This window comes from Neltuma alba, unplaced genomic scaffold (genome assembly GCF_004799145.2).
Source record: "Neltuma alba isolate B1F8T4 unplaced genomic scaffold, ASM479914v2 tig00010875_pilon, whole genome shotgun sequence".
Classification (NCBI taxonomy): domain Eukaryota; kingdom Viridiplantae; phylum Streptophyta; class Magnoliopsida; order Fabales; family Fabaceae; genus Neltuma; species Neltuma alba.
The window spans coordinates 1,123,706-1,148,035 of record NW_021635666.1 but is presented as its reverse complement, the minus strand read 5'-3'; the positions used below and the strand labels follow the sequence as shown (position 1 = coordinate 1,148,035).

The 24,330-nt window shown below is 33.4% G+C and overlaps 3 protein-coding genes across 3 annotated transcripts in view; 1 reads left to right on the top strand and 2 right to left on the bottom strand.

Annotated features, from left to right (window-relative positions):
- Nucleotides 1-14,866, bottom strand: part of LOC114759645 (berberine bridge enzyme-like 15) — a 31,711-nt gene extending 16,845 nt beyond the window's left edge. Inside the window, exon 1 of the mRNA XM_028948852.1 lies at nucleotides 14,832-14,866. The gene's annotated coding sequence lies outside the window, so the exon portion shown is untranslated. The remainder of the gene's footprint in view (nucleotides 1-14,831) is intronic.
- LOC114759628 (cysteine-rich receptor-like protein kinase 27) lies at nucleotides 5,614-8,021 on the top strand. Its single transcript, XM_028948835.1, has 4 exons — nucleotides 5,614-5,806; nucleotides 6,725-6,850; nucleotides 7,412-7,530; nucleotides 7,767-8,021. The coding sequence occupies exons 1-4, from the start codon at nucleotides 5,614-5,616 to the stop codon at nucleotides 8,019-8,021; spliced, it is 693 nt and encodes a 230-aa protein (XP_028804668.1).
- On the bottom strand, nucleotides 13,111-14,959 carry LOC114759644 (berberine bridge enzyme-like 15). Its single transcript, XM_028948851.1, has one exon. It carries the CDS (start codon nucleotides 14,944-14,946, stop codon nucleotides 13,339-13,341), a length of 1,608 nt encoding a protein of 535 aa, XP_028804684.1. The 5' UTR covers nucleotides 14,947-14,959; the 3' UTR covers nucleotides 13,111-13,338.
- Between the last annotated feature and the right edge of the window lie 9,371 nt (nucleotides 14,960-24,330).

Here is a 24,330-nt window from a genome sequence, read left to right as displayed (position 1 = left end):
AATGAATGTTTTTTTTTGGTGAAGAATATGGATGTTTCTCTTCCTTTTGTTGGGCACAAGAATGAAGATATATGCTTGATAGATAGTGCTACAACACACACCATACTCAAAGATAGAAAATATTTTTCTCATCTTACGATAAATAGTGCAAGCGTCAATACTATAGCGGGTAATACAAAACTAATTGAAGGCTCCGGAAGAGCAATTATAATATTACCCAGAGGAACAAAATTTGTTATTAATGATGCTTTATATTCCTCGAAGTCTCAAAGAAATTTATTAAGTTTTAAAGATATTCGCCAAAATGGATATCATGTTGAGACTATAAATGAGAAGAACATTGAATATTTGCATGTTACAATGGTAAGAAATGGAGAAAAATATGTCATGGAAGAATTACCGACATTATCTTCTGGTTTGTACTATACAAATATTAGTACAATTGAAACAAATGCTACGGTAAACCAGAAGTTTACTGATAAAGATACGTTTATTGTTTGGCATGATCGGTTAGGCCATCCCGGATCAACTATGATGCGAAGAATTATTGAAAATTCACATGGACACCCATTGAAGAGCCAGAAGATTCTTCAATTTAAAGAATTTTCATGTGCTGCTTGTTCTCAAGGCAAATTAATTATAAGGCCTTCATTGACAAAAATAGGAGTTGAATCTCCTGCATTTCTAGAGCGTATCCAAGGAGATATATGTGGACCTATCCATCCACCATGTGGACCATTCAAATATTTTATGGTTTTAATAGATGCATCTACAAGATGGTCCCATGTGTGTTTGTTATCAACACGTAATTTAGCATTTGCTAGATTACTTGCTCAAATAATTCGATTAAGAGCACAGTTTCCAGACCATGCAATTAAGACAATTCGTCTTGATAACGCTAGTGAGTTTTCATCTCAAGTTTTTAATGATTATTGCATGGCAACTGGAATAACAGTAGAAAAATCTGTTGCTTATGTCCACACTCAAAATGGCCTAGCAGAGTCATTTATTAAACGCCTCCAATTGATTGCTAGACCAATGCTCTTGAGAACAAAACTTCCTATTTCAGCTTGGGGACATGCAATTCTGCATGCAGCAGCAATTATACGCATCAGGCCAACAAGTTATCATGAATTCTCCCCGTTACAATTGACTTTTGGTCGAGAGCCAAATATTTCCCATCTTAGAATTTTTGGATGTGCGGTATTTGTCCCTATTGCTCCACCACAACGCACAAAGATGGGACCTCAAAGAAGGTTAGGGATATATGTTGGCTATGAATCTCCTTCTATAATTAAGTATTTAGAACCATTAACAGGAGATTTGTTTACAGCACGTTTTGACGATTGTCATTTTGATGAGACAATTTTTCCAATATTAGGGGGAGATAATAAGCAGCTGGATAAAGAAATCATATGGAAAGCATTATCATTATCTCATCTAGATCCTCGTACACAACAATGTGAACTTGAAGTTCAAAGAATAATTCATTTGCAAAATATTGCAAATCAACTGCCAAATGCATTCACTGATCCTAAGAGAATTACTAAATCTCACATTCCAGCTGAAAATGCTCCAATTAGAATTGATGTCCCAGCAGGACAACTAGAAAGCGCAAGTGAAACCAAACCACGCCTGAAGCGGGGTAGACCAATCGGTTCCAAAGATAAAACTCCTAGAAAGAAAAAAGGAGCAAATAATCATGATGGTCATGATAGTCAAATTGAGGAGGCAAGTCCTATAGGAGAGGACCGAAACATAACTAATCAAAAGACCTCAGAGGAGGCTCAGGTACCTGAAAATAATGAAGAGATCTCAATAAGTTATGTTACTACAGGAAAAAGATGGAACCGAGAGAACACAGTTGTTGACAATATTTTTTCATATAATGTTGCTGTTGAAATAATTAATCAACATGAGGATCTTGAACCTACATCAGTTGAAGAATGTAGACATAGAGATGATTGGCCAAAATGGAAAGATGCAATTCAAGCAGAGTTAAATTCACTTTCAAAGCGTGAAGTTTTTGGACCTGTAGTCCATATACCAAATGGTGTGAAACCAGTTGGATACAGATGGGTCTTCGTGCGCAAACGAAATGAGAAAAATGAGATTGTTAGATATAAAGCACGGCTTGTAGCACAAGGATTTTCACAAAGACCTGGTATTGATTATGAAGAGACATATTCTCCTGTGGTGGATGCAATCACTTTAAGATATATAATTAGTTTGGCAGTCCATAGAAAACTTGAAATGCGTTTAATGGATGTTGTTACGGCATATTTATATGGTTCTTTAGATACTGAGATTTATATGAAAATCCCTGAAGGATTTAAATTGCCAGAGGCATGTAAGAATTCTCGAGAAAATTATGCAATTCGTTTGCATAAATCCTTATATGGATTAAAACAATCTGGAAGAATGTGGTATAACCGACTTAGTGAATATTTGTTGAGAGAATGTTATAAAAATGATCCAATTTGCCCATGTGTTTTTATAAAAAGAAATGGATCAGAGTTTGTTATAATTGCTGTCTATGTGGATGATTTAAATATAATTGGAACTCCTGAAGAGCTTCAAAAAGCAGTTGATTGTTTAAAGAAAGAATTTGAAATGAAAGATCTTGGAAGAACAAAGTTTTGCCTTGGCTTGCAAATTGAGCACTTGACAAATGGAATTTTCCTTCATCAATCAACTTATATTGAAAAAGTATTAAAGCGATTTTACATGGATAAGGCACATCCGTTATCTACTCCTATGGTTGTAAGATCACTGGATAAGGATAAAGATCCTTTTCGTCCTCAAGAAGATGAGGAAGAACTTCTTGGTCCTGAAGTACCATATCTCAGTGCCATAGGTGCATTAATGTATCTTGCTAATTCAACACGACCTGATATTGCATTTGCTGTTAGTTTATTGGCAAGATTTAGTTCTTTCCCAACAAGAAGGCATTGGAATGGAATTAAGCATATATTTCGATATCTTCGAGGGACAATTGATATGGGATTATTTTACTCTAATGAATCAGAATCACAATTAATTGGCTATGCAGATGCAGGATTTCTATCAGATCCACATAAAGGCAAGTCTCAAACAGGATATTTATTTATTTGTGGAGGTACAGCGATCTCATGGCGTTCAACAAAACAAACTTTATCAGCTACCTCATCAAATCATGCGGAAATAATTGCAATTCATGAGGCAAGTCGAGAATGCGTTTGGCTGAGGTCAGTGACTCAACATATTCAAAAAATGTGTGGTTTTTCCCTTGAACAGAAGATTCCAACAGTATTATATGAAGACAATACAGCATGCATAGCTCAATTAAATGGAGGATATATCAAAGGAGACAGAACAAAACATATTTCTCCAAAGTTCTTTTTCACTCATGATCTTTTGAAAAGTGGTGATATAGATGTTCAACAAATTCGCTCATGTGACAACCTTGCTGATTTGTTTACCAAGACACTGCCGACTAGAACATTTGAGAAGTTAGTGTATGGTATTGGAATGCGCAGACTTAAAGACTTAAAATGATGTTATCATTAGGGGGAGTAAATATTGTGTACTCTTTTTCCTTCACTGGGTTTTTGTCCCAATGGGTTTTTCCTAGTAAGGTTTTAATGAGGCACAATACTCATTATGGACATCCAAGGGGGAGTGTTATGAATATTGCATGAGTGGATGTCCATAACCCCTAACCCTTAGAATTCTCATAGGATTCCTCACCTTCAAGTGTCATAAACTACATAACCTTCCTAATGAATGACTTGGGAGGAGTTTCTCATTGTTAATGCCATTATAATGTTCTTTATTCCTTTGTAACCTTAGTATAGGACTTCAATGCTTGGAGGCCTATAAATAGAGGGCATGCATGAGGCATTTGTACCTTGAACCAAAGTGAATGAGAAAAGGCCATTGTCTTCTCTATCTCTTGCTTTCTTTTCTACTCTTCATTCTCCTTATTTCTTGTTTATAACAGGAGGGAGTTTTTTTAATAAGATAATATTTACTTTTGTCTAAACATTTAATGATTTTTTTTCAATTTTACCCCCATATATTCTCTTTCCTCTTTAATTCATTTATTATATTTTTTTTACTTATTCTCTTCATTAATAAAGGCATATTTAAAAATAAAAAAAAATACATGTCTTATATATTTATTGTTTTAAACTGATTTTAACTAATTTTTTGATAAATGTAAATAGATAAAATTTATCTTATATTTTAAATAGGAGGGAGTAATTTATAAAATTAGGAAGAGACAATTGAAGTTATTGAGATCTATATACTTGTCATGTTGTATCGTCTGCTATACAGAGCTCTATGGTTAGCCAGTATTATTGTCCTACTAGTTCTTCGAGGGTTGCAACTTCCCACTAGTTTTTTGAGGGGGGATGCATGGTCTACTGAGTGCTCTATGGTCTTTGGCTGATCTACATTACTCATGTGATGATCTTATGAGAGTAGCCAGTTAAATGAAAAGAACTTAGCCTATGAGTCTCGTCAGCGGAAATGAGGAGCATACAAGGGTGGATTTGGGTTCATAGATTGCATAAGATATAGAATCTTTGTTGATATTTATATCTTTTGAATAAATGAAATGTATGTTATCTGTTATGATATTATCGACTACATGAGACTAGTAGAAATATCTGACTTATATGATCATTGTGAGTTTAACTGTTAAATAAATATATATTAACTATTATTAACTCTACGTATGAAATATCATTCATTAAACCCCTTTTAGTATGCGTATAGAAGTATTATGGTTCATGGGAAATGTTAAATAAGCCTGTGACTAAATTAGCGACAAAATTTCTGTTGCAATTCCGTCAGAAATTAGCGACGGAATTTTTTTCTGTCACAAGTTCTGTCGCTAATCAGCTGTTTTTTTGTAGTGCGTCTACATTTTCCTATCTCTTTCTTGTAACACTTCATATGATAAATTATTTACCTGGAAAACATAAACACAAGAGATGACTACAAGTCGTTCTAAGTAAAGTTTGGGCATCGTCACTCTCAATCCCTAATTAGACTTCGCACCGTCTTCTACCCTAAATACAAAGAAAAGAAAAGATTACAGACCTCAGATGGACAATTCTCAAACCTTCATTTGCTATGCACAGAGAAAACACTTACAATAATCATGCCTAGGGTTTCCTTTCTCTTCTCTCCTTTACCTAACCCTAATTTCTCATCATGGCACTATCGCCCAGCAAGACTTCTTAAACCATTTTTGTGGTGAAGGCCCCGTGGACAGCAATAGTTCCTTCCGATCCAACCTCAGTAACCTTTTACTAAACATGTCTTTCAACACACAAATTGACTATGGTTTCTACAACTTCTCCTCTGACAACAACTCTGACAAAGTTTACGTCATCGAACTATGCTGAGGAGACATTACTGTACAAGATTGCCGCAATTGCATCCAAGATTCGAGGGTGATTATTCTCCAAGTATGTGCACCTAATGCAAGGGAAGCAATCGGGTGGTACGATATCTGCTTTCTGCTATACTCAAACCGATCGATATTTGGTGTGATGGAAACATCACCGGGTTACAATTCGTCAGACAGCTCCGACGCTTTGGAGAAAGACGAGTTCAAGAATGAGTTATCTGAGAGAAAGGGCTGCTTCCCGAGACTATCTGCGGAAGTTTGCAGTGGCGAATGCTAGTGGTCCAGGCAATCAAACCATATACAGCCTTGCACAGTGCACGCCGGACTTGTCGAACAAGGATTGTGACATTTGCCTGAGAGGGGCAATCTCTGATATTTCTAAATGTTGTGACGGAAAGAGAGGTGGTCGGGTGGTCTGACCCAGTTGCTACATTAGATTTGGACCCGATAGCTTCTTTGACGCTTCTGCATACAATAACACACAACTATTCGTGCAGTTACCGTTGCCTCATCCCGCCTCCAAACAAGGTAAACTTATACGATCAAGGCTTTTTTTAAAAAATTAAACTAGATCAAGAAAATATAATTCTAAAATTGAAAATTACTGCCTATATATAGTTTGTGTTTGGATTAGTTGTGGAGAAATAATTTTGGGCCGTATGTACTCCCTCCGGTCTATAATATAAAATGTTGGTTAAGTTTTCTCACAAAACAAAAAAGTTAGGAAAGTCATTAAATATGTTTTAAATTGATAAAAGTTATTTATTTTATCTTTATTAAAGAATGTGATTGGAAAATTCTTCCCTCTTTCTCTTGCATTTAAAACTCTCCCCTCTATGTAATAAGAGGTAAAAATGAAAAACTATTATTAATTTCTTTGTCAACATCTTATATTTTGGATTAAAATTTTCTTCTAGAAAACTTCTTATATTATGAATGAGAAAAAGTGTGTGAGAAGAATTTTGTCTCAATTAAATAGGGTTGAGTTTAGCAGAAGAGGTTAATCTTTTATAATATAGTGAATCAATATTAGAATTCCCATTTTAAAAAAAGTTCAGAACTAATACTAAATAGTATCTCAAACAGGTTTCCAACGAGAATGAGAATATGCCTGTGCAGTGGCATTTGTTACCCGTCATAATTCACGGTTGTTACCCCTTATAATTCACGGGGTCTTACATTTCAAGATATCTTAACCCTTTTAAAAGGCATATATCAGAGCTTTTTTTTCCTTTTTTTTTTCCTTTTGGAAAATTTATTGAATTTAACTTATCAGGATCAACTTGTCACAAATATAAGTGCAAATTTTGCTTTGTGCAGGAAAGAGAAACAAGTCATCAAGGATTGTTACTGCCGCGGTTGTTGCCTTCACCGCAGGACTCACCTTACTCATCTTCATCGTTGTAATATATTTAAAACCAATGAGGAGACCCAATAAAATTGGAAGTAAGTCAACGTCTCATGTTTATAATATTATACTTCTCTTGTTCTAAATATAAGACCCTTTTTGTAGTGTGATTTACACTACAAAAGGGGTCTTATATTACACTACAAAATGGGTCTTATATTTAGAACCGTAGGAGTTACACGAAACATATGAAAATGTTCCTATGCAAGTATATATCGCCTTAACTAAATACACGGTTGCCAACAATTTGATTAAATTATATATATTAATTATTTATATTTTATTGAAAAGTCAAATCACCAATTTTTTTATTAATGCTATTTTTGTCAAAAATTTAAATTTAGATTAAAAATATATACTTTGAAAGTAAATAAAAATGTATGTGTATTCTGCAGAAATAATTCAAAATACATAATTTATTTTTTTACATTGAATTTTAAGATTGAATGATAATTATTGTCCAAGTTCAAGGTCGAAAAATTATTATTCATTTTTCAAAATTAGTTATTAGAGGAACGTATTTTCATATGTAGTTGATATATAGTTATTAATAATTAATCATAACTCCCTGTACTATACTACCATCCATGTTTATATAGCTGAAGCTAAGGATGCTGCCGACTCATTGCAAATGGACTTTGAAACCATCGGAATGGCAACAAATGATTTTGCTGATGCAAATAAGCTTGGACAAGGTGGATTTGGAGCTGTTTACTTGGTAAGATACTAAATTGTGTGTGTATTAAATGAGACTACTCCGGTCTTAAATACAAAACCCATTTTATAATATAAATTACATTACAAAATTGGTCTTATTTAGGAGCGGTGGAGTATATGATTAAAATGTTTTATAAGAAATAACAATAAAGTCAGATTCCTCCCATTCATTGCATTATTCAAACTCAATGGTCTAGTTTCGTGTGCGCGCTTTTTTGTTTTAATATATAATTCCAGGGTAGGTTGTGTAATGGACAAAAGATTACTGTAAAAAGGTTGAGCAGGAATTCTGGGCAAGGTGATGTGGAGTTTAAGAATGAAGTGTTGCTAATGGCCAAGCTACAGCATCGGAATTTAGTCAAGCTCCTTGGTTTTTGTCCTAAGAAAGAAGAAAGGCTTCTTGTTTATGAGTTCCTTCCTAACAAAAGCCTTGATTACTTCATTTTTGGTATGTTAACTAATGCTAATCTTCCATGTCTTCCTTTCTTTTAATTTCTAGATCATAATAATCGATCTATATTCGGAGAGGTTAAATTTCTAAAATATTCGTATCACCGTTCTCATGTAAGTAAGTTTACTTCAATAGATTATTACTTTAAATCATGGAATTTGTTGTCCATGACTTAATGCAGACCCAATCAAGAGATCATATTTAAATTGGCAAAAACGTGTCAAAATCATAGAAGGCATTTCTCGAGGTCTTCTTTATCTCCATCAAGATTCTCGAGTACGGATCATTCACCGTGATTTGAAGCCAAACAATATCTTTTAGATGAAGACATGGATGCTAAGATCTCAGATTTTGGTATGGCAGGTTATTTGCAGTCGATCAAACTCAAAGCAACACAAGTAAAATTGTTGGGACTTAGTAAGTTTATATATATTCTAGATTATATACTATTGCTAGAGCTATAATTAGATTAACTAAGTTTAAATACTAGTTACCTTTTGACATGCACATGTAGTGGATACATGGCACCAGAATATGTAAAACATGGAATCTTTTCAACAAAATCAGATGTTTTTAGTTTCGGAGTATTGGTTTTAGAAATTATAAGTGGCCAAAAGAATGGTGAATTCCACAATGGGGGGACCATAGAGCATATAGGAACTATTGTAAGTTAATTATTTATAATAAATAGATGTTGTCTTTCTCAAAATATCTTTGCTAATCAAGTATATTGGTTAGAACTACCATTAGTAGAAGGAATACCTTAAGAAAAAATACATAAATATGAGAGACAAAGTAGATTGGAGTCCTATAATTAGGACCAAAATAAAAGTCAAATAAGATCTTATATTAAGGACCAGAGATAGTATCTCACATATTTCTCCTAAGTGTTGTACAGAAAATTGCCTAGCATATGCTATAAAACTAGTATGGAATTTGGACACATGTAACTCACCCAACACATGCTGCAACACTAATGTTATATCTTCCGCCAATATTTTTCTTTTTGGGTACACATTCCAACTGAGAGTATGGAATTTGGCCGATTTATATCTCCAGCGCAATGCACCCCAGACTCCATACATCAACCAGAAGTCCATGACCTTGATTCTTTCCTTTCACGAGCTGCACGTTGCAGCTTAGTAAATAACAGCTTAGCTTTAAAAAATTAAAATAAAACCTAACGTCCCTGTAGCAGGAACATCCTACCATGTTCAAGGACTACAATTTCGTCCGGAAAGGAATGTTTCTTTTGATTCATGAAAGTTCTTGTTTCAAATACGCCGCACCAAGGTAGCCATTAAGAAAGTTAATATAATTTTTTGTTCCTTAAATTTATCCTTATTTTGATTTTAATCTCTTATATTTCAAACTATAGGTTTTAGTCTCTTGAAGTCCTTTTTATTTAAAATATTAGTTCCTATAATTCAATAAAAACTTCAAATATCTTACCTTTTAAGGGATCAAAACTTATGGTTTGACACCTGAGGGACTAGAATCAAAATAAGAACAAACTTGAGGAACCAAAAATTATATTAACCCTGTTAAGAATGCATCATTACTACATAATTTTCATTGCTTTGTATCATTGATCAAATTTTAAGCTGAAGAAACTGGATTTAGGTGAAAAGGTCAAAATGAAATGCATAGTAAAGATTGACCATGAAGCTGATCAAGTCATTAAGTTATTCAGTTAACTTTGGCAAACCTTCTATCTTTAATATAAGACATAATTAACTTATTTGGAAAACTTAAGAAAGTTAAATAAATTACTTTAAAATATTATATTTATTGTTTTTTTTTTCCAAAATTAATTTGCCCGGCCTATAAACTGATACATAACTTAATGATACAAATTAGTATTTTAAAGAAATAATGTAACATATGTTTTAATTAAGTACTATTTTATTTTTTTAAATTTTCTTAAATTAGTCAACTGAATTTTATATTAAGAATTGGATGAAGTATTTAATTAAGTAACCTCAGCCAACTTCAACTGATTATAAAATTATGTTTTCAAACGAAAGCATAGAAGATTCTTGTTGTATAATATAAGTGTTCAGTTTATCTAGGTAGATGTACATCATAGAAGTCCAACATCAACTCTACCATTGGATAAGCCTCCTTAATAATATTATAAATAGATGTAACAAAATCTTTCCTTTATCAAGGATTTCAAAAATATTCTCTCTCTCATCTTGCTTTTCTAATCACCTGAAAAGTCCACGAAAAATTAAGTATTCCAGTGCTTGTATGTGGTTTATTAATTCATGTCTACGATACTAATAGAATATAAGATTAATTAGATTATTTTATTTTATTTTAAGATTTAGGATTTCTTGTTTGTTTAGAATTCTCTTAGATTTGATGTGGATTAGGATCTAGATTAGGTTGGATTATTTCATTTATCTACGATATAGTTTATTTTAATTCGAAGAAAACACTATCCTACATAGTTTAATTAAGATTAAGGAAAGAATTCTATAGATACAATTAGGATTTTTCATTTGTCAGATAGCATGGATGAATTGAACGCAGCATTGTCCGATATAGTTCTCACTTCTAAATCTCTCCCCCAATTTTTCCTCTCCCTCCTTTGTTGTTTTCTCTCCATTCTCTCTTCTCTCTCTTCCTTGCTTATTTGACTTCTTTTTAAGGTCATTATCACACACGATATATAACCTCCGGTCTTAAATACAAGAGTTTACCAAAGATTCAATTCGGTTTTAAATATAAAATCCTAATCCACTTTATTTTTCATATTTGTTTATTTATTTTCAAAGCAAATCCCATGATGATTACACCTATTAAAATATTTTTATTCTAATGCATATTATTAATAAATATATTTTAGAAAAAACAATAATCATTTATTACAAATAATTAATTTAACAGATTTTTTAATATTTACAAATTAGTTATCTATATCTAACTCTTATATTAAGAACCAGGATAGTATGATATATTGTTGTCAATTGGATTTTGCTCTTAAGATACTATGGCCACATTCATAGTGAATTCCATGAACCTGGAAAGAACAATATTAAGGGATAAGGTTTGGACAAAAAAAGTACGATCTGGTGTATTCATTTATGGATCGAAGAGTAAATAATTACACTATTTTAATTTAGCAGTTGAACTAATACAAGAAAAAAGTTTAATGCCAAAACTTGCCAATTTTTCTTATTGTTTCAGATTTGTTCTAAAAATCTTTTTAGTGTGTGTAAATATCAAAGTATCCATATCACATACATACAAAAAGCAACAAATAGGATTGAAAGGATGTTTAAAGCACTACACTTTCTGAACCCAAAAAAAAAAAAAAACTCTCAAAATGCGTGGGTTTCTTTTTAATTTAGAGTATTTCTCTTTGGAAAATCTCAAAAATTTCAAAACTACTTCATAATATATCAAAATGTCGCTCATTCTATACAGAACTTAATTATCAAAACAAACAAGAAAAAACATTTCAGAAGTTAGAGAAATTTAAGTGGTAATAAGGAGGACAGCAGAGGGGTACAAAAGACTTCTCAGGTCTCCATGAACATGAGACGCTTATCAATCTCAATGCTTTAAATTTAATTTTTGTAGTTTTAATAATTTTTTAATGAATCTAAAGATATAATTTTAGTACAGTCACTTTTTTCCCCAAAAATATCGTTTAGTAAAAAAAATATATTAAAAACTTTAAATTTAGACTATTCAAACTAAATTTGGAGAGTATGATGAGCTCTAAATGAAAAACCAATTAAAATTTATGGAGTTGACGTCACACAACTCAAATTAAAAATTAATTTTTGAGCGAATATTAGGTTTCATTATGTCTTCTAAGTTATGTAATCTTAAATAACACGTCTTTCATTAACACGTCGTTTGGTTCGCTGAGATTATGTGGGAATAAAGGAGAGAATTGAATATATAGGAATCGGAAAGAGAATGTGAATTGGTTTTAAAAACTGATTTGATCTGTCTGAAACAATCCATGGAATCAAAAGATAATTTTTGTTTGACCAAATTCCGGCCAACCAAACAAGGCTTTAAGTAAATAGAGTATTGATTTACACATTAATTAAAGCTCTATATATATGATGATATTACTAAACAAATTGCTTTATTTATTCTTTTATTTAAGCCTGAAAATTGTTTCATGTTATAAGAATGGGATTTTAGCTGGGATGGCTGTGGTTAAGACACACATAAAGACGCTAGGATAGTAGATTCCAATGAGGCTTCTAAAAATGAATGATAATTATATGACGAATACAAAAGTTATTTATTTAAGAACTACTGAAAAAGTTTAATACTAGTCATGTTTATTATATTAGGAAAAATACAAGATTGAATTTGTGGGTAACAAAATTTTGACAAAAAAATTTCGAATTTTTGGCCCATGTTGCGTTAATTTTATGATGTCTCCATTATACATGCATCAGTTGAAGAATATGTAAAAGTGTTATTATATATTATCTTGTCTTTAATATAAGAGCTAGGTTAAAATTGAATTTAGTTCCAAACATAATATCTCAGTTTACTTTGACTCCTGATGTTATAATTTTTTCTAAAATATCTCTATTAATTGTATGTGGTCCCTAGTCTTACCAAGAGATAGTTCCTATGTACACAATTAAACAAGGTACTTTAAGGAAGCCAACAAATATATGTTACAGATAACTAACTAAATTAATTTTCTTAATATGCCTAAATTAGTTATCTAGCTTCTATATAAATAGCACAGGTAATATCATTGATTAGATTTAATTTAGAAATTCTCAAATAATTTTTTTGGGGTTATTTTTAGCATGAAATCAGAACTTATTGCAGGAATATTATTGCTCCATATAACTGGTTTAATTGGGGTTACAAGTATAACTACGAGAGTTGAATTTTCTATTTATCTTGAAGCTGAAAGGGAGAAAGGAAAGAGGGGGTGAATTAAAAACAATGAATCCCATTTACCCACTCCCGAGCTTGCTCAGTTAAAAAAAAAAAAACAAGCAGTGTAGCTACGACCATAAAGAAGCAAGGAAATGTAATAGGAAAAAACAATGGAAAGAAGAAGAAAACTAATGCAACCAATGATGAGGGAAGAATGAAAGCATTAGTAATGTGCTTGTGAGACTTTATCAATAATATATAGAAGTCCTTTTACTATGTCATCATCAAAATAATTAACTAAACATGAGTTGACAAGTATTACTTGATATAACATAGTAAATTTAGAACACCAATAATTTATTTTGCATGCTTATTTGGATCTGATACATAGGCATGCGCAAACCATCTAAATTACCATAATTTTTGCAAACACACGGCACAAATTACGATAAAACTTTTTTCCTCTTGTCCAATCCTTGTTAGTTAGTTTCCAATTGGAAAAGGAGGTATGCTCTGCTCATGCCTAAAGAAATTACTGGGATCAACCTTAGACTTCACCTTCACCAACCTTATAAAATTATCCTTAAAGTACTTGAATCCCCAAGTGCTTGCCCTCCAGAAGCTTGTACTATTGAACTGGTTCATCCCCAAATCAAGGTCTCTATAATTCACGTATGCTTCTCTTAGAAGGCTTGAAGCATAAGGAGCCATGGAATCATAGAATCTCCTTACCCAATTCATATGCTTTTCCATGATCTCTTCTCCATCTTCAAACCACCGAGCTACATACTGGGACAAGAAGAGTGTTCCATTTCTATGAGGAAATGGAGTTGTGGATTCTGATATTGTATTCATAATTCCTCCATATGGGACCCAAACCATCAAGGGCTCATCTTCCTCCATAAACCTTTTCCATATGGAATTAAAAGCAGTTTCGGGAAATTCTTGCCTCATAAACTCTGCCTTGGCCTTCAAGTAACCCTTCGAATCGGACGTCCCTCGGAGGAGAATTTCCGGGGATGTGGTGTTTGGATAGCCAGCAAAGTAAAGCACAGAGTTGATCCAACTTGTTTCAAAACAATCCTGTCTTGTTAGACCTAACTCTGGAAACTTATTCTTCATCAACTGGAGAAGCCTATCTGCCCTACCAAGGAAAAGAGCAATATAAGAAGTTGAAACAGTCCTTTTCCCTTGAGTACTAGAATTTGCTGCCCGCGTTTGAACCATAATCAACAGATTCTCATCAATGTTCGGTGCTACTTGCTGCCATTTATAGAGAATCCTAGTTGCATTTTGTTCTAAGGTTTTTGTGACAGTAAAAACTGTCACTATTGATGGGACCTGAACTAGCTTGATTCGCCACCATAAAATAACCCCAAAGCTTCCACCTCCTCCACCTCTAATAGCCCAAAATAAATCCTCTCCCATGGCTGCTCTGTCAAGAATCTTGCCGTTAGCATCCACGATTCGTGCGTCGACGACATTATCGGCGCCGAGTCCATACTTTCTGACCATATTGCCGTATCCACCTCCTGTAATGTGACCACCAACTCCTATGCTTGGGCAAACGCCTGCAGGGAAGCCATGGACTGGACTTTTCTCAGAAATTCTGTAGTAAAGTTCTCCGAGCGTTGCGCCGGCTTGAACCCAAGCCGTGTTTCGTGCTATATCGACGTGGATGGCACGAAGCTTGGCGAGATCTATGATCATGAAAGGCTTCTCAATGAGAGAAACATAAGAAAGTCCTTCATAGTCATGACCTCCACTACGTATCCTCACATGAATTTTGAGCTCTTTTGCGCATATAACAGCAGCTTGAACATGAGAATCCTCTAATGGAGTGAATATGAATTCAGGTTTTTGCACTGAAGGCAGCAAGTACCTTAGATTTTGAGCTGTGGATTCAAGAACTGAAGTGAAAGAAGCATCCTCAGGGGTGAAAAATGTGGTGGAAAATTGGATTGGATTCGGAGAATTTGCCTTAAGACATTGGGTGAAATGTTCTGGAATGTGGAATGATGAGGAACAAGATGAAACCGAAAGTAACACAAACATAGAAATCAACAATACCAGCAACCTTGAAGACCCCATGATTTTATTTAGTATCTCACACTCTTTGTTTTTTTCTGCGTATAAGACCGCATATTATGTCCTCTTATATACACTAATTGAGCTATGACGTAGTCATCTTTAACATATATAAATTTATTGGAGGAGTTCTTATATTAGTATTATAGACTAATGAAGATTCTATTCTGATTGACGTGGTCTATCAAACTGGTCTGCTCACAAGGAAGAAAATGGTTTCAGTGCTTTATTAGTTTGTAAAGCCTTTGACCAAAAATTTGCTTTGATTATTTTTCACAAAACCTTACTTTACGACAACAATAAACTAACGTAAGCAGCCATACCAAAAATGCATTATTGTGGCGTATGGTATAGAACCAATTAGCCAAAGATATATATTATGTATATCTAATTTTCATAGTCAATGCGTGTACCTTGCGGTTTTTCTTGTCATTGTTAGTTTTCTGTTTGATTTTACCAAAAATCTTTATTTTTTTTAAAATGAAAACTGTAATCTTTGAAATCAACTGCAATAAGACAAAATACAAATACTAGTTAAAAAATTTCTAGCCTCTCTCGTCACTATCTGCCTCCTGGATTAGAGGTGGGGATTGATCAAAGATAGTAAAATTACTAACCATGTTGTGCAGCTAATTAGCTAAGTAGTCAGCTGTGGATAATCCCTCCCTATACGAATAACTCAAAATCTTTCGTTATGAAAATGTAACGTGTGGTATAAAGCCATTGACCAAAGCATATAAGCCATTAGTCATACAATTGTCTATGTTGTGCAATATTTTGAGTGGAAAATTATATTTGTTTGGCTTAAATTTTAATCATTTTAGGTTAAATAGTACTCCTCCGGTCCTTAATATAGGACTCAATTGATGAGTTGGTTTTGGTCCTAAATATAAGACTCATTTATCATATTTATTAATTTTCTCTAAATTACCCATATGAATACTCCTCAACCATAATCAAGTAAAAAAGGAGAGGAGGTATTAAGAAAGATGACTATGGTATTTTAGGAAAAATATGTCACATTTCTTATAATTAACTAACTTACCTAACTTCCTTAATCTAATCAAATTAATTAAATGGGTCTTATATTAAGGACCGGAAGAGTACTAACAATTGTGCTTATACTGTTTACATTAATCTCATAGTCATCATTTATGCTATATGCGTTTTCTACAATATTATATGCTAGCTACCTCCTACCTCTGTGGTTATTTAATTACCATTTGTTTTTTAAATATAAAAAATAGTGCATATATTAATAATAATATTTTCTTGCCACTTGTATTTAGAAACAAAATTCAGATGATTTCCTTTGTGTTACGTTCCACAATACGCATAATATTAAATTATAATTTTGATTGGGTTGCGCCCTAAGCATTAATTGAAAATCTATAAATCAACGTTATTAGTTGTCCTTCCTTATGAGTTGTGTATTGTCTCGTGTAGAAGAAGTCTAGGTCAACGAATTGAATTTGTCTACTCAATCTAAAAAGATGTACTATATAGAATAATTATTTTTTAGGTACTTATATATATATATATATATATATATCAAGGTTTGGAATTATAGGTACCTATAATTTTGTATTTCAAGGTTTGGAATTGGTCCTTGTATTTTACTTTTTCTTTTTTAATAATTCCCTAAAATGTCAAATTGTTTGAAATTTTAACACATTAACTGTGTCTAACGCGTCATTGGTTAAAATTTCAAATTTTATATTCTTAACATGTCCACCTCAGTATTTAACGTATTAACTTCAAAAAAAAAAAATTTCTAGGCACATATATCCTCCTAAAGTTATCTTGTTTGTATCAACGTTTGGAGGAAAGAATGTGCGACTGAAAGTGTAAAATGTGAGGTGGAGGGAAATGTGAAGATTGGGCCTTGTCTGGATGAGCCATATGATGGAATTCAAGCTAAAAGCTGTTTCAACGTGATAGTTATTTTAAAGTTCTTTAGGGAAAAAAATTACTCTTCTACTGTATGAGAAAAAGAGAGAAAAAGACAATAAAGAAGCAAGTAGAGAGAAGAAAAAAAGGAAAAGAGAAGGGAAAAAAAAAGGAAAAGAGAAGGAACGAGAGGGAAGGAAAAAGACAATAACAAAAGAAGAAATTTTTTTAAAAAATGACATTAAATATGGGAAGAAAGATAGATAAAGAATCTTGAAATTGTGATATTTCAATTTAGATACCCAATATTTCAAAATGACAAGAACTAAAGTAAATCCAAATCGATATTTTGAAATTTAAAAAAAAAATGAAAAAAATACTCCTTTCCTTTTTTTTTTTTTTGAGAAAAAAAAGTTCAACCCTCTGCCGGTAGCTAATGGTGGCTGTTGGTGAAGGAGAATTTTTTCTTGAGCTAAAAGAGGAGAAATTTTTTTTAAGAAAGTGATGGAGGTGTGATTTGATCTTACTGCCCAGTAGTCATTTGGGCCAACGAAAATAAAAGTGACCAATTTTGTTGGCCCAAATGACTATTAGGTGATGCGATCAAATTTCACATCCATCACTTTCTTAGGAAGATTTTCCCCCTTTAGCCAAAAAAGTTTCTCAAAACAAAAAAAATCCTCCTGCAGGCAACCACCATGCTAGTAGCTAATCACTAGCAGTGGTCGGCCGTCTACATGGTCTCTAGTCTCTAGTGAGAGGTTGAACATTTTTTTAAAAGAAAAAGATTTAATGTGTAATCTTGATCTTGATTTTATTTTTCAAGTACTATTTTGTCTATGATCTTTTTAATAGTGTAAATTTGACTTTGATCTTAATTTTTTTGGTATAATTTTGAGCACACGTTCAAAATTGCTAATGGTTATAAACAACTAGTTTTTATCTGTACCAGTTATATTGACCAATATGATATAAATACAATTTTTTGTGTTGGATTTTGAGTCTACATTCACCTTTGATGAGCCTGATTATTTGATCAGGAATGGAGAATCTTCTTGATCAAACAAATCCTAGTTAATCAAGGAAATGAATTTCCATTAACTCTTAAGAGACAAGGAATGATTGACCAAAAAATCAATCAGACATTAATTACCAATTGTAAATTAAAAACAATCTGAATATTATCATGCAATTAATGGGTGAGATTGCCTCTTCCTAAATTGTGGTCACCCGAACCCTATAAATAAGAGGTGTCTCTCCCTTTCTCTTTATCTGAACCATTGAATGATTATCTCTTATTCTCTCTCTATTCTCTCTTCTGTGGTGCTATTTATTTTTCTGTCACCTTTAAAATTTTAGAAAATGGTCAAATAAGTTTTTTCAATGGTCACATATCTCTTATATGAAAAATATTCATCTTGAGCTGTCAAATGTTATTGTCTAATTCATTTTTTTAATGCATTTTCCTTTCTCTTTTGAGAAAGAATTCTCAAATGAAAAATCGTCTTTTATATCCACTGTAAAGTAAGAGTATACACGCCCCCTGAAATCCCCGGGCAACGATGGCCTCCATGCTCTCTTCTTCCAATCACAATGGAGGATTGTTGGGAATACGGTCTTTACTGAGCTCAAGAGAATCTTTGAAGGAGAGCCTATTGATCCTAAACTTAATCAGACGCTCATCTCCTTGATTCCCAAAGTAGACCGACCCCAAACAATGAAGGATTTCCGGCCAATTTAGCCTTTGTACAACGATGTATAAGTTGATAACCAAGATCATAGCGAACAGGCTAAGGCCGGCCATGGCACTCCTCTCACTCCCTCAACAAGCAAGCTTCATCCAGGGTAGGAATATTACAGATAACATCATCATTGCACAAGAGGTGATTCACTCGATGAGAAAGAAAACCAGGACGAAAGGGTGGATGGCTATCAAAGTGGATTTGGAAAAAGCCTTTGATAGACTGAGATGGGACTTCATCCAAGACACTCTGATAGATGCCCGGATACCTGGTAAATTAATCTGACTAATCATGCACTGTCTTCAGAGCTCGACGATGCAGGTTCTCTGGAACGGTAAGGCTGCGAGCCCCTTTCATCCGCAGAGGGGAATCCGCCAAGGCGATCCTTTGTCCCCGTGTATCTTTATTCTTTGCATGGAGAGACTATCCCAAGCAATTAACTCAGAAGTGGAGAAACTCAAATGGCAACCTATCAAAATGGGAAAAAAAAAAGGACCACCTATCTCCCACCTCTTTCTTGCAAATGATTTAATGCTATTCAACTCCACAGAGACATCACAAGCCGCTTTGATCCATAAGCTACTCACTGACTTTTGTGCTGCGTCAGGACACATAGTCAGTGCTGCCAAAACTAGAGTTCATTTTTCCAGAAACACAAGCCATCATGAAGCACGGAGGATATGTGATCAACTGGGTTACCAGAAAACTGAAAATCTTGGGAGGTACCTGGGTGTACCTCTGCTCCATAAAAGGATCACAAAGGATACCTACAGATACATTGAAGATAGCATCAACAAGAAATTATCGGGTTGGAAGGCTAAATCCCTATCGCTAGCGGGACGAATCACCCTAGCACAGTCAGTGCTCTCAACCATTCCGTTTTTCGCCATGCAAACAACCAAACTGCCAGCTGCTACATGCCACAGGATAGAAACACTTATACGGAATTTTATCTGGGGGGATAGTGAAAGCCACAAAAGCATCCACCTGGTAAACTGGAACACGCTATGCCAACCCAAAAACCGTGGAGGATGTGGTTTAAAAAATCTTGAAGGCCAAAACAAGGCTTTTATTATGAAGCTTGCTTATACTCTGAAAACCCAAGGTGACCGATTATGGGTGCAGGTCCTACGAGCCAAGTACAGATGGGATAAAATAGTTGAACGTCCTACCAATGCGAAGCACGTCTCCCACCTCTGGCGAAGTCTGTATTGCGTGTGGGACGAGTTAGACCTGGGAATCAAGTGGAATGTGGGTAATGGACAACTTACGCGCTTCTGGGCTGACCACTGGGTTGGAGACCTTGGGCCGTTAGCCAACTTATCGTACTCCCTAATCCCGGACGAGGACCTTAGAAAGCCAATCTCTCTATTCGTGGATGGAGAAGGACACTGGCGAGAAAGTGCCTTTAAGCATCTCTTGCCTCCTAATACTGTATCTGAAATCAGGAAAATCAATCCCCCCAAACCATTTGATCCCCCGGCTGCTTGTAAGTGGCACCTCAATGGTAGCAGAGGGTTCTCGGTTAAGTCTGCTTACAATCTGATCCAAAGCCCTGTTTGGAATGATGAGAATAGGGTATGGAAATTAGCATGGAAGTGGCATGGCCCACAAAGAGTCCGAACTTTTCTTTGGCTAGCGCTAAGCAATAAATTGCTAACTAATAGCGAAAGGGTGCAGCGGCATTTGACAGATAAGGACACGTGCGAAATCTATGATAATGGAGTTGAGGATCTGGATCATATCCTGCGCTTTTGTCCTCTGGCTGTTGAAGTCTGGAAGAAGGCCTTGCCTTGTTGTGATCTCACCTCCTTTCTTAACCAGCCCTTTGAGAATTAGTTAATCGACAATCTTACTGTGGTTAGTAACGAACACCTTTAGGTCTCACTCTTCGGTATTATCTGCTGGAAGCTCTGGAAAGCTAGGAATGATTTTTTGTTTTCGCATGAAATTGTAAAGGCTCACAGACTATTTAATGAAGCTCTCTCTTTGACTAGGCACACAATGCACACGCATGCTACTGTTAAAGCTGGTTGCTAGCTGACGTACTTTCCTCGGGTGTTTTACCGCCCTCCCTTGTAAATATCTTTCATTAATAGTATTCTTTTCACTCAAAAAAAAAAGTAAGAGTATACATGAGATTAGGAATAAAGTTTCAAACAAATTTATGAACTTATATTTGTTCAAACTTATAATTATACTCTATTTATTGCAAATGGTTTTTAAATATCCAGAAATTTGTAAACACCCTATCCCTCCCTTATTTTAGGTTGGTTGCAATTTCTAGCAAAACTTAGAGTCAGTTTGGATTTATGATTGGAGGGCTTTTAAGCAGCTTTTGCGGGACAGAAATCCAATAATTTCATGTTTATAAAAATATTTAAAGAAAAAAATTAAATAATAAAATTGATGAAAAATTAGGGAAAAGTTCCCATTAGAAAATTAACAGGTGAGAATAACCTAATATTTTTTATGCACACTAAGTATTGGTATCTTGAAAATTTTATACACACAAACTTGCTTATTATTTAATGAAAGGTAAATATTTAGATAATTTTATAAACTAAACTTGCTTATTCAAGCATAATTCAAACAACTTCTACTTTTACAAACTAATTTATTTATAAAAATCAATCTAAACATAAATCATACTCCTCCGATCCTTAATATAAGACCTATTTAACTAATTTGATTAGATTAAAGAAGTTAGGTAAGTTAGTTAATTATAAAAAATATAATATGATTTTCCTAAAAAGACCATAATCATTTTTCTTAATATCCTTCCTCCCTCACTTACTTCATTATGGTTAAGGGAATATCTATAGAAGTAATTTAGAAAAAATTAATAAATATAAGAAATAAGTCTTATATTTATAACTAAAATTAACTTAACAATTAGTTCTTATATTAAGGATCGAAGGAGTATTACCCAATCTAACTATTATCTAATCTAATTTTTTTAAAATTCAAATTAAAAATAAACTACTTTTTCTATCGCTAATTCAAGTGGGCTCTGAGATGATTTCCTTTGCGTAGGATACATAAAATATTAAATTATTAGATTTTTTTATTGAGATGCTCCTAATAATTAGTTGAAAATCTATAAATCAACAATAAAAGTCAGCCGGGGCTATGAGTTATGTAGTGTTACAAGCAGAAAAAGTCTAGGTCAAAGAATCTATCTATTTAATATAAAAGTGTGCTATATAGAAAATTTAATACAGTCAATGAAATCTTGGAGAATATATACACAAAAAATATTTTGGGGAAATTTAATTATTGATACCTATAATTTTATATACTATCAAATTTTGGAATTGGCCCTTGTATTTAACTTTTTATTAATAATTCCCTAAAGTTTCAAACTGTTTGAAATTTTGAACCGTTAATCCCTCCATATCAGATATTTGATCCATATGAGAGGGAAAAGGACAAGACATCTCCAATTAATCATTTCTCTTAATATTGCATTGAAGGGATCATGATTTGCCAAGGATTCTCTCCACTCGGACCAAATAAGATGCCATGCATCCTTCAATCCAAATTAATGAATTTAATATTCTCCCTTTGACTAGAGGTAGTATATCTTCCACCCTCATGAGTAAGAAGCAAATAATTAATTTATTAAAAAAGGTTAAAATCAATTATACTATGTATATATGTGCCTCTATGCGTGTGCAATTGAAAACTGCTCTTAATTAATTTGTGAATTTTTATCAAATACTTGATGATACTTTTATCAAATGGTTGACCTGTGAAACCAATTTACTACTCCTCCGGTCCTTAATATAGGACATAATTGTTAAGTTGGTTTTGGTTCTAAATATAAGACCCATTTCTCATATTTATCATTTTTCTCTAAATTACCCCTATAGATACTCCCTCAACCATAATCAAGTAGGAGAGGAAGAGTGGGTATTAAGAAATATGATTATGGTATTTTAGGACAAACGTGTTATATTTCTTACAATTAACTAACTTACCTAACTTCCTTAATCTAATTAAATTAGTTAAATGGGTCTTATATTAAGGACCGGAGGAGTATTAACAAAGGGCATGAGGGAACTCTTTCTAAGTGTTTATGATCAAAATTAGAATCCCCAGATTATGTTATAAATGGGAAGAGACTGGGTGTTCATGGGTGAAGATCTCTCAGCGCCGCTGTCAGCTTGGCTTCCGGCATTCCTCTTCCTAATTTGGGAGGTCCTGCCCAACATGGAGAGCTAGTAATGTGACTTGGTCAGTCCCAAAAGGATTGCTTCATAATGAGCTGACATTCAGCAAAGCAACCGCCAAACTCCTTTTTAAAATTTTATTTTAAACATTTTTACATATACATTTTTAGTGTTTTAAATTAAATTACAAACTTCAAAGGACAAATCCTCTGTATTTTTATATTTTTCATGCAATTATATAATTAAATTAATTTTAAAATTCTAAATATAAACATATAATCTATTTTAATAATTATTTTATTACTATAAAAATGATGAACCAATAAAAAAAATGAGAAATCAAATTTAGAATCAAAGTCTCTGATAAAATGTAAAATCATATTTAAATTGATGAAAATGATAATATTTTTCTTATTAAAATAAAAATAAGAACAATTAAAAAAAAGAGCGGGCTAGCCCGTGACAAATTACAAACTGAAAAAATCGTATCAAAATGAACTTACATTTTACCAATCCGCCACTTTTTGAGGGGTTGGGCCGTTGGTGTAACTCATATTATCACCTCTTCTGAAAAGGGTGGGCATGACATGAGGGGTCGGGGTTTCAATTCCGATTCGGGTGGCAATAGATGGGGAACTTGGGGACGATGACTTTGATGACTGCTATGCTCTAGCCAGACATTTGCAATGGTGATCATGGCTCTCGAGCTTCTTCTGTGGGTTTAAGCTTTTCTATGGTCTAGCAATTGTGCCATCTTGATCTTGCTACCTTCGCGATCGCTGTTGTGAGTCCGACTGATCTACTCTCATGGTGACAGATGCGGCTTCACAAGGGGTGGATCTGGGCTTAATGCAGAATTAGGGTTAGAGTTAGGGTTTATGTTGTTATTCATGTTCGGGTCTGGTCTGTATCTCTTTGCTCTAGACTTGTTTGTATTGGGCTTCTACAGTTGGGATTGTGGTATATACTCATGTTAGTTTAATCGAATATTTTTCTGGCTAAAAAAATGGTAGAGACTAGAGTGATTTTTTCCATCGAAATCAAAATCATATTAGTAAAATGAGATTAGGTTAAACTAGTAAATCATTAGTTTGCACAACAATGGGATTCAAGAAAATGATAAATAAAGAACCTGAAAATGAAATTTTGAAATTCAAATAAAAAGGCACTCACACCCCTATTTGTATTTTTTATTCTAAAATTGGTAAAATGAATTGAGAACTTGTTATTGCCAGCTGAAGTCTAGGAACTGAGCATTTTCTTGGAACATATTTTTTCTTCTTCTCATTTTTGCATGTTTTGATACTAAAATTGTGACCTGTTAATTTCTATTCTAAAATGGGTTTAAAGCATTCAAAACTTCTTATTTTTGGTTGAAGTTTAGAAATTGAGACAATGTCACTCTTTCATGTCATTCACGACTTTTGTACTGGTTTTGGCTATAGCTCATTAGATATTAACAACTTTTATTTAGCAATATCATTCTCAACTTTTGTATTGGTCTTAACTACACTTCATCCTATTTTTTCTACTCCAAAATTAGTAAAATGAATTGAAAACTTATTATTTAAGGTTTAAGA